Source organism: Convolutriloba macropyga, unplaced genomic scaffold (assembly GCF_964194025.1).
Source record: "Convolutriloba macropyga unplaced genomic scaffold, txConMacr16.3 SCAFFOLD_5613, whole genome shotgun sequence".
NCBI lineage: Eukaryota > Metazoa > Xenacoelomorpha > Acoela > Convolutidae > Convolutriloba > Convolutriloba macropyga.
Window position 1 is genome coordinate 4,456 of NW_027449516.1, and position 11,783 is coordinate 16,238.

Below are 11,783 nucleotides of genomic sequence, written 5' to 3' on the forward strand. Positions count from 1 at the left end.
TGGACCGAAATTTGAAATTTTTGTGGTTTTTATTTCAGATTGTAATGGGATTTTGCATAAATGTCTTGGTTTTGGCTCCGAAAACAGATACAGTTCTGGGCCCACGATATCTTAATGGAATACAATGTTTCAGGACTTATATGCTATGAGACAGGTGGGAATGAATCATATTTGAACAGTCATCATATGTTAAAAGCCGAATTAAAAATCTTGTAATTAGCTGTTCAAGGTTAAAAGTATGCTAAAAACAAAAGCCCCATTAGATCAGGTTCCAAAAGAAAACAAGGAGGCTCGGCAAAGAGCGTTTGCATATAATGTTCCGACCCTGCGTGTACGTGACTCCTAATCTTAGTTTATGCCGTTATACTAGTAGTACTCGGGAGGGAGGGCAGTGGCGATATACTAATAGTACTCTTAGTTTATGCCGTATACTAGTAGTACCGGGGAACCCCATTTACTATTACGGGGTAAAAAGCTAACTCGCTTTAAGGGTCCAACTCCAGTGTGCTGTTATTAGCCATAAATTGTTGGGGGTGATAGAAGGGGGTGAATGATAGAGGGGGGGGGGAGGGGAGTGAGGTGTAGGGTTTAGCTGTATATGCCCCTCAAACCAACTGCATTTTAAAACCTTTATTTTTTTGTTTGGGTGACCTCTTTCACTTTCACAAAACACCAGCAAACGTGGAACGTGTTCTGCTGGATATTTCTAAACATTTTCCATCATGTCCCAAGCTCCCAATTTTGACCCAAGATCCTATACCATCATCAGGCGCTCATATATAAATAAAGTTCCATATATATAAATACCATCATATATAAATAAAAATTATTTGTATATTTACATATATATATATATATATATATATATATATATATATTATATATATATAGTATTTGAACAATTGGTTGTTTTAATTTTGTTAAGCAATATCAAAAACTTGGCTTGATCTCTGTCGATTGTTTTGAACACATGTGTTCTAGATATGAAGTCGCCAACTCCAAGATGGCGGCAGGTGAAGAATCCTCCGGTACACATTGGTCAACCAGGTGATGATGAAAAATGTTCAGAGTCAGTCAGAAGGACATGTCCCATCTTGGCTTGTTGTCCTGGAAAAGGAAACTTTTAATTTAGTGTACCAGCGATGATAATTCAGTGTAACAGCGATGGTAATTCAGTGAAACAGCGATGGCAATAGTGAACTGTGAACTGTGAATGTGGAATGGGAACTGTGAATGTGAATATCAATGTGAATTCTTTGTGATTGTGAATATCAGTGTAAATTCTTTTTTAGTTATCCATAGTTTTGGCGAATTAATTTTTAAAATTGTCTAACGAGTTTTTCCCCCAAGTCTAATATAGAAGCAATTTTTTTTCGTTCTGTTCAGCTCAAAAACAGACAAAATTTCATAATGCCCATGCTATATGCAGAATAGACGTTTATTATGTTCATGCTAAGTTCACAATTGAACTCTGAATTTTATCATGAACTGGCTAGTAAGTGCCATGATCAGAACTCTGGTCATGGAAAAATCAAAAAGAAATTTTTATGATTCGGTATTGAATTTTTATGACACCTACAATCTAAAACACTCACTTCTAAAAGGTTCACAATCTTGCTTGATTGAATTTTTTAACAATGAGTCGATCTTCTTGTTATTTCGACTTCTCGTCATGATGATAAATACCAAAAGGAATAAATTGTTCGCCTGTGTGTGGGGGGATAAATTTTTTGTATGTGTCTCACCAGTTCGTGGCCGATTAACAATCTTAATTTTTGGATTTCTGCACATGGCATCCATTAACCCGCTGTAATTCCCATGAATAACAAATACCCGAAAAATGAGGTTCTTAAGAAGCTAAGGGTTGGTCTCAATTCCAAATGTTTTTTTTTTGAAGAACGTTCCTTGCCGAACAAAATTGTTGCTGAACCTTCATCGTCTATCTATTCTTAGCCACGTGCTAGTCTTGCCTAACTATATGTTTGACGTTGTTGCGTTTTTCGTTGTTGCGATCAAATGCTCCTTAATCAAAGTAAGGATCATTTGATTTGAAGTTAATAATAATATAAAATTAAAACAAGAATTTTTGTTTTTGTGTATAGTGACTTCAGGCGCTAAACAACTCAATTTTCAGTGTGTGACGCTCTCCTAGCTCTTGTCGACCCTTTTTGAGTCAAAGATAAGAAAAGATTTTTGATTATTCGATTGCAGGTCTTTTCAGCAAATTTCTAAGCAATAAAATATTGCAGGAGGCCGTCTTGAAAAATGTTTTAGGTTTTCATTTACATTCACTTGCGACGCTCACGATTCTCTTTTCTTCATTTCTATCAATAGTTTTTATCGACAGTTATAAACATTCTAATCATTAATTTTTCGCACAATCTCTCGGCGAATTTTTTGGTGACCATAATTACGTGATCTCAGTGAGATAAAAATTCCCGCGGATAGGTCGAATTATTTTTCTATGTGCGGGGGCCTGATTAAGCAATTATAAAGGAAGACCGTAAATTTTTATCAAACGTCTTTTGATCTATGCAACGTCTCTTAAATCGTCGCCAAATAGATTTTCACCTCTTTACATTTTAATAATTGCATTTCTTTCATTTTATTTTCGGACGCACACACAACCCCGACAACAAATGTCACGGACAACAATAGTTCTGATATTTCTGATTCTCCCTTCATAAGATACATCAGTCACTCTTATACGTATCAGCTCTCCCGGTCCAAACACACATCCATAAAAACGTGTCATAAAAGTGAACAAATCCCCAATTTTACACTATTATCAATGTCCACGAAGTGGAAAATTTATCCATAAATTATATTCAAAACAAGGATTTACCAAAAGGCCATATCATAAACATAAAATGTCCTTTTGATTAAAACAATCAGTCTCATTTTCAACCCATTTAAATTTTAGCAAACGTCTCATTGTTTTGATTAATTTTACAAAAGCTAGCTCGTGTAAATGTTAAAATTGCCACAAATTCAACATTTCAACCCAAACCTCAGTTCTTACAGCGATCACAGTTTAGCCCAGCCCAACCAGGGAGTTTCATTTCGACTTGCAAAGCATAAAAAAGTTGTCTCCGAAAGTTCAAATCCCAGAATCGTTAACCAAATTTCTCGACCAATCAAAAAAGAGAATGAATTATTAAGTTCCGTGAGCTTCGCTTCGACTTCTGTTATTTTGGAACAGATCAACTCGAATGACGAAACTGCTTCAAAGTTGATATCCGAATCACAGTCTTCGGGATTCTCGCGACCAACGAGGCGACGACAACTTCCTAATAAGGAAAGCAGAATCAAATTTTACTCCAAATCAAGATTATCCAATCGCAATTCGTCTATAAAAAGTCTTCATAACATGACATCAACTTCTGAAGAAATTTTATCACCAGCTTTTGAAAGCTCGTTCGAACAAGAAACAGTGAGTCTAGACTTAGACACATGCGATGCTTCGTTTATTGAAAATGATACGACAACCGCTGCTCACCAATTAAAAAGCGAGCTTAACCTTCCTAAAATAGACATTTTAAATCGCTCCGAAGGCTTCAAAACATCATCACTAAAGGAACTAAGATCTGACTGGGCCAAAAACGTAAAAAGTTTTAAGAAATCTACAAATTTAGGCTCTCGGCAACATCGGCTTCAAGAACTTCGAGAGAAAGAAGAAGAAAGATTACGAAATCGGGAAGAATTGATAAAACGTAATAAAAAGTTGAAGAACGTGAGATTATGGCAGAAAGCGATCGGGAAAATAATGAACATACAGAAACAGAAGAAACTGAAGATTCACATGTACTGGGTGAATGCTTCGAAAGAGTTGATGAGACGACATTTTAGTAAGAAGGCGGGCAAAATTGGGGATCAGTACAAAGTTTTGTGTAGTGAATTGGAGAGGGTTATGGACACAGAATGGCAGAAAGTGCAGAAGAAAGATTTCAATCTGGGTAATGTGATGCAGGGGATTAATGATCAACACAGGGCCAAACTTCAAGCTGAAATTCAAGCCCAAATGGTGAGAATGAAGTGCTATTGAGTTTCGAAAAACTAGATTTTTCAGATAACTAAAAATCAGCTGTTTAGTTGACAAATGACGAATTTACGCAATTTAGTTCGTTGCAGCACTGGACTTTATGAAACAGTGTTAAAAGTGGTAGCCAATCGGGTTGACTACCGTAAAATGAGAAGAGAGTGAATAGATATGATAATTTTTTGGGAATTTTTAGCCTCCTTTTTTACTTTTTTGGACAGCATAGACAGAAATAATTTATTTTTTTATTCAATACTGTTATTTGCCAGGTTATTATCTATCTATTTGGAGTCGACTGTTTTGGTTATGAAGTCGTATTGTCTTTTGTGTGATTTTGCATTCATGAACTCTTTGCATTTTGTGCCATTTTCTGAAATGATTTCTCATTTGATTTATGCTGACTCTATGACGACAAGAGATTGCTTTTGTCGACCATTAGAGTGTTTCGATGCAAAAACAACCCAAATTTTTGTGCACCAGAGTGCAACAAAATCAAACTGTTCTTTCTGATTAAAAAGTCTTCTCTCAAAAGTTGTTTATTTCAAATTTTCGAAGATATAATGTATGTTCGTTTTTTCGTTGTTTTTTTTGTATTTCTCAGTTGTATTTTTTGCGTTGTGAACTCTGCATTTTTACCAAAAAGGAATTGAAAACGAGGTAAAAATTTTAAAGATCTCCTCTAGATAAAATCATTTTTTTTCTGTGTCTGGTGTACTTGGACTGTACTAGACTCCAAACATTAATTATTCCTCAAAAACAGATTTGACACTTTGTATTAGTAGTGTTCATCTGTGATGCTGACTAATTTATTAGATTTTTTAATTTCTTTATGGGATTCTAAAGGAGCTCTGCCTTCATGCTTGGCTAACCTGTATAAGCTGTGTTCTAAGTACATATCGAGCGTGCATTCAGTTAAAAATTAATTATATCAAAAAAGTAGGCTCAATTGTTGGTCAATAAGCAGCGGGAACTGAAAACTATTTATAATTCCTCATAAATGTTGATAATTTGTGCTTAATCATATGCATTCGTGCTAATTCTTGTTTAAAGTTGCTTTATAATTTTAAACCTTAGTTTGTACTGCCATGATCTTGTTTCTTGACACCCATGCAAAGTTCTTCCAAATTCGTAAAAATCTTGATATTTTCATAGTAGGTACCATGTGACGATCTCGGCAAGCTTTACCATGATTTAGTATACCTCTTGTCAAGGTGTATCAAGTTTTGGTCGACTGGGTACGGCTCGTATAGAGATTAGTGCCCCAGGCATTTGTGCAAAGTTCAAGCAAACATGAGTATGTGTATAGTACGTTTTAAAATGATATAAATTCTATCTCGCCTATAGTATAGTATTTTTCATAAAATGAAACTAATTTTTCGTTAGAGGCACAACCAAAAATCCTCATAAATGTTTTTACGACTCACGTTGACAATTTATTTAGTGGTTTTTAACAATGGTCAACAAATTAAGATAAAAACGCATAAAACCGCTTAAAATTTTGGAGCATTTCAAAGTTTTCTGATAGAAGTAACGTATGTTGTTTTCGACTTGCTGATAAAAATCAATATTCTTGTTTTACTGCTTTATGTTGAAAAAATTAAGTTAATAACTCTGAAAAAAATTAGCAAAATAAATTTTTTCTTGATTGAACCGTAAAATATCATTGCTTAAAAAGTACAGTCGACTTTAGAAATTTTTATACATGTCGAAAAATATCAGAAAAACTTTCTGATTGTCTTTCTGCTGAGCAATAGACTACACTGAATTGCAAACTTTTATTCCTTTTGCAAATAACTGTTTGACTTTGTTTTTATAAAAACTTGCATTTCATAGCCAAGAACTTTATTTGCAGTTTTTATAAAAGTCATTTTCTGATAATATAGAAAAAGTAAAAAAAAAGTGTCTGAAGAAACTGATATTAAAAATTTTGGTTTATTATACAAATGCTTATATACAGCGACAAAAACAGTATTCGGGTTAATCGGTTGTTTAAAGTAGAATTTGGTTGTTTACCGGACGAATAAATTAAAGAAAAACAAAATCTTGTTAGCTGGTCTTAAATGTTCTCACAATTTTTAAGATACGTTTTCCAGTTCAGCAATGATGAAAGTTTTTGCTTCAATTACACCAATTTGCATCCAAAATAGTGAACTACAGATCAAATTGCGGTAGCTATCCAATAATTTCTGCTAATTTTCTATGAGGTGGTGTTCCAAAATTGTCCCTATGTTAATTACTTTTGATGTTTCATGAAGTTAGCGATAATCTATTTACTAACAAACAGCAATGTGGATCATATGTTATATCATAAAAATCATAATGTATTTTCTATTACCAGCCTTGTATGATAAGTCATAAAAAATCAAATATGACCTTGTTTGGTAACAATTTTTTTATTCCTCTGTAAGCGTTTGCTAATTCCAATGATGGTGTAATTTGTTCTGTTTGAAAGTCTCTATCAAGTTTTCCAATGCACTGCATGGTAAAAGTTAAAAAAAAAACACTTTTGTATGATCATTGTATCAATACTAAGAATTCATACAAATCTTATATGACCTAGTAAGATTACCAAGAAAAAAATTTCTTTTCAAATCATGACTGCGTTGTTTTATTTTTATGCTATCAGTTGTTTTAGGCGTAATGATTCAAACATTTTAGGTTTGATTTTTTGTTTGATTTTTTGTATGATCTTTTAATGACTACTAGGAAACCATAAAAATCATTTATGAACTAGTATGTTTACTAAGAATCATATGTGACCGAGTTTGACTAGTAAGAATTTTGTATGCTGAGCCATCCGCGTAATTTCAAATGTAAGGTTAAATATTGGGCATGTTATGCGTATTTTGTTACATTGCGTCTTTTGGCTCTGTATATTTGGTCCTGTCGCCACATAAAGTGACGGTTACAAAAAAAGCTATCAAAACAGTAGCTTGTTGTAGCGTGTATTTGAACCGAGCTAACAACAAACCATCATTTTTTGGAAAATTTTGCAAAAAACTGATTATTTTTTTTCGAAAATGGTGAGAAAACAATCATTCATTTGTAGCAACAAAAAACCTATTGACTGGTAACTTTTACCTTAGTAAAACCGAGCACACTTTAACTCTGATGAGATGATGAGAAATATCTAATCAAAGAAATGTATAGCTCTCACAACATAACGCATATGATCAAGGAAGTGTCAATTTATTTGTATCTCATAGGCTGAAGACGAAGAAATCAACTGCTTGTAAGTTTTGTTGTTGATGGCGGCATCAGTAATACCAATAATACCGTCTATTACAATCCTTACCCAGGTTCAGGTCCCAGGCCGCAGCCGGATATGTCCAGACCGAAATATGGACCGCACGATGGACTGCACAAGAACGCACAAAAGTCTGTACATGTGCGTGTTTGGTCTGGGATGGTCTGGACATGTTTGACTTTGAACGCACGAAGAACGCACGAAGAACTACCTAAAATTTTTGAACGCACGAACGTGTCTGGGGCTGTCTGGGCATGTCTACCTTGGGTCTGGCTCCTCAACGTGTGTAGATCATCCAATATCCATAAATTACACTGGGGTCATTCGTCTTGATGCCGTGTAACAAAAATAGAATGATACTAGCATGCATCGTTCTTAACTTTCCGAAGTATAAAAAGCGCATTATTTTATTAGATAAGAATTTCGACAATCCGTCAATTTGGTTGCACACAATCCAATATATTTTTAATTGCAGATTGGGAATTTTGGCCGTACTCTATGGTTGAGGTCCCAGACCAAAGTGACCTCTGATCACATTTTCATAAGCTCAAAGTTTTTTGTGCAATTGTAGTTTTTGTGCAAAAGTTTTGCTCAGATCCTTGTCCTCAAAACCACCGAACAAAAACGACGCAAGAAATGTCCGGTATGTTTGGTTTTCTACTTAAGAAATCGACGTTGTGTTTTGTTTGCTCGGTATGTTTGGCTTCAAACGTAAGAAGTTGTCGGTATGTTCGCTTTGGAACGTACAAAAACTTATCTATTGTCGGGTTTGTTACATTCGGTATTATGAATATGTATAGTAACACTGCTAAGAACATTATCGGTGTTTAAACGAACTAAATGCTCGATTTGTTTGTTTTAAAACGCAAGAAATTGTCGGCATGTTCGGTCTCATAGATCCGGTATGTTCATTTTCAAACGTAAGAAACGTTTGGAATATTTGGTTTTAAAATGAAGGAAATCATCGGTATGTTTGGTTACTTCGATGTGGTATGTTTAGCTTGAAACGTAAGAAACCGAGGTTTTTTTTTCATACAAAATTTTGAGTTTTGTGTTTATAATGAAGTCAGACGATATGGTAGCAGTCTAATCGCCCGGAGTTTCAAACGGATCTTTTGGAGACAATTTTGACGAAGAAAAGTGCAAATTGATTGATTTTCTCCTTAGCTCATTGATAAAACTAGGTGAACAACTAGGTGATAAAACTATTTTCATAAGCTCAAAGTTTTTTGTGCAATTTTAGTTTGCCTAAAGTCATAAGTCATCTCAGGTCAGGTTTTCTCGAAAAAGACTGGATTTGAATCACACTCCTCATAGACCATTTTTCAGACTTTTATGCGTTTGTGGTTTCTTTTCAATTTAAAATTTAACAGACTTGTTGAATGCCGATAGGGATTCAATCCATTAGATAACACTCACTGAGACGATCATGAGAAGATCATAGTTCGTTGTTTCACGATTTCTTGTGTTTTGAAAACGATCATAGCAGCGATACCAAAAAATAAAAATTTAAGCATTTTTGCCGTTTTTGTCTAACTAAAACCGAACATACCGACCATTTTCTTACAAAAAAATGACGAATTCTGGACTTTGGAATCATTTTATTATCAAATAGACTTGATCCAGATTTTTGCTCGTTCCAAATAGCCTCTGGTCTGAACATGGTGCGCTTAAAGTAGCCTTTGGTCAGACTCAACTCGTACCATCATCAATATTTTGTGCGGAGATCGAGACTGTGAAATTTTGAGTGCTCTGTCCCCCCCCCTTCCCCATTATTCGATGGTGCGAACAGAGGTTGTTTTGACGAGGGACCTCAACCTGGGCTACCACCTATACACAAGTCAACGCCTTCTGCGAATTACACGTCAAGTATCATTAGTCATGGGGATCATCACAAAGTTAATAAATTTGATAAACTGTGATGTGAAGTAGTAGTAATGACGCATACAATACATTGCACTGATCCTACGTCTTGTTCAACGGGGCTGAAATGTCATCTCTTTTTATTTCAATTTTGTTATGCGTCAAGTTGAGTGTTGATCAAACTGACAATTCTACTGTTGTTGAGTATTGTGAGAAGGATAAAACTTCTATCGTGGATTGATTCAACTTCTTTTTAAAATTTTAGATCGTTATTTTGGCTTATTATCTAATTTCTTCTGTGGCGAAGGCTGCATTACGATGGAGAGGTATACCCCAAAAATTCCGCCTTAGTAAGATTGGCTCGAAAATTAGATACATACAATGAACGAAATTAGGAGACATCTTTTGTATCTTACTATTCGCAAAAGGGGTTCCGCAAATTTTGCGAAATAAAAGAACATTCGGTGCGAAAAGTAGGTAACAAATCTTGTAGCACGTTTCCGCTCAATTTAGGTATCTATTATTCGCGCGCATTTTGAGCATGCAATAAGCACTTTAAAAAAGATTTAATTAAAGCTTTCAAAGCTTTAAAGTGCTTTAAATACATGCAACCTCAAAAACTGATTTTTTTCCGAAAAATCCCTCGCACATCAAAGGCTTTGTTTATCAATGTGGGACTGGCCGAGTTTAATAAGTAGTAAAAAATAGTACTAATAAGTAGTAATAAGTAGTAATAAAGTACTATGAGTAGTAATAAAGTAGTAATAAGGTACTACTAATAGTAATAAGTTAGGCTTAATTAAATAAGTAGTAATTAAATTATGATTAATTGCGGATTATATGCGAAATCGAGCTACATTGCGTGCGAAAAATCTATACATACATGGAGCGGATGCGTGATACAACTCGCGCGAAAAATAGGTTATTAAGTTTGTACTTGTATTTCGCGGCTAAAATTAGGACACATTTGCGAACACGGGATACGATATTCCCTTCCATTTTGCCGGTTTCTGCTAAAGTAGCTATTTTCCGCAATTTTGTTCCACTTTCAATGTATTAACATAGTAAAAATGAACACGAGATACACGCATCGGGCATATCTGCCCGTGACGATTTGGGTATACCTCTGCATCGTAATGTGCGGTTTTTTAAATTAACGCCTATTTTGGATAACTTCAGCTATTTTCGGCGCACTTCAAATAGTTTTCAGATGCTCCCTCGATCCTGGAAAGAAATTCAAAGAAAGTAAGTTTCGAGTGATAAATTTTAATAGCCTATAATAGCTTTAAAGATAACAGCTTTAAAAATTTAAAGCATATTAATGTGTAAAATCATCAAGACACCATTTCTAAGTATTTTGTTTTTTTTTTTGAGAAAAATGAAAAGGCTGCATTACGATGCAGAGGTATACCCCAAAAATTCCCCCTTATTAAGATTGGCTCGAAAATTAGATACATACAATGAACGAAATTAGGAGACATCCTTTGCATCTTACTTTTCGCAAAAGGGGTTCCGCAAATTTTACGAAATAAAAGAACATTCGGTGCGAAAAGTAGGTAACAAATCTTGTAGCACGTTTCCGCTCAATTTAGGTATCTATTATTCGCGCGCATTTTGAGCATGCAATAAGCACTTTAATAAAAATTTAATTAAAGCTTTCAAAGCTTTAAAGTGCTTTAAATACATGCAACCACAAAAACTGATTTTTTTCCGAAAAATCCCTCGCGCATCAAAGGCTTTGTTTATCAATGTGGGACTGGCCGAGTTTAATAAGTAGTAATAAATAGTACTAATAAGTAGTAATAAGTAGTAATAAAGTACTATGAGTAGTAATAAAGTAGTAATAAGGTACTACTAATAGTAATAAGTTAGGCTTAATTAAATAAGTAGTAATTAAATTATGATTAATTGCGGATTATATGCGAAATCGAGCTACATTGCGTGCGAAAAATCGATACATACATGGAGCGGATGCGTGATACAACTCGCGCGAAAAATAGGTTATTAAGTTTGTACTTGTATTTCGCGGCTAAAATTAGGACACATTTGCGAACACGGGATACGATATTCCCTTCCATTTTGCCGGTTTCTGCTAAAGTAGCTATTTTCCGCAATATTGTTCCACTTTCAATGTATTAACATAGTAAAAATGAACACGAGATACACGCATCGGGCATATCTGCCCGTGACGATTTGGGTATACCTCTGCATCGTAATGTGCGGTTTTTTCAATTAACGCCTATTTTGGATAACTTCAGCTATTTTCGGCGCACTTCAAATAATTTTCAGATGCTCCCTCGATCCTGGTAAGAGATTCAAAGAAAGTAAGTTTCGAGTGATAAATTTTAATAGCCTATAATAGCTTTAAAGATAACAGCTTTAAAAATTTAAAGCATATTAATGTGTAAAATCATCAAGACACCATTTCTAAGTATTTTATTTTTTTTTAGAAAAATGGAGTTTTAAACTTGTTTTTAGGAAGAAGATTATCGTCAGCAACTGCGATGCCAGATCGAAGCAACACCTAGCCACAAGAAGAAGTCTGACAAAGAACAATTCATGCAAGCCATGAAACTACAGTTACTTCAACAGCAACAACAATCCACATCAAGCATGAGAGTAAACTTTCACAAG

At 34.6% G+C, this 11,783-nt stretch overlaps 1 protein-coding gene across 1 annotated transcript; it reads left to right on the plus strand.

Annotated features, from left to right (window-relative positions):
- Positions 1–2,852: 2,852 nt before the first annotated feature.
- LOC142355098 (uncharacterized) lies at positions 2,853–11,777 on the plus strand. The gene is made up of 3 exons (XM_075407374.1): positions 2,853–4,024; positions 7,246–7,271; positions 11,628–11,777. Exons 1-3 carry the CDS (start codon positions 2,972–2,974, stop codon positions 11,719–11,721), a joined length of 1,173 nt encoding a protein of 390 aa, XP_075263489.1. The 5' UTR covers positions 2,853–2,971; the 3' UTR covers positions 11,722–11,777.
- The last annotated feature ends 6 nt before the right edge of the window (positions 11,778–11,783 follow it).

Excerpts from the sequence above, each read along its gene's own strand:
- LOC142355098 (XM_075407374.1), top strand. The coding sequence starts at position 2,972 with ATGTTAAAATTGCCACAAATTCAACATTTCAACCCAAACCTCAGTTCT. Across the intron at positions 4,025-7,245 it reads CTGAAATTCAAGCCCAAATG|GCTGAAGACGAAGAAATCAA; the intron begins GTGAGAATGAAG and ends TGTATCTCATAG. Across the intron at positions 7,272-11,627 it reads GACGAAGAAATCAACTGCTT|GAAGAAGATTATCGTCAGCA; the intron begins GTAAGTTTTGTT and ends ACTTGTTTTTAG.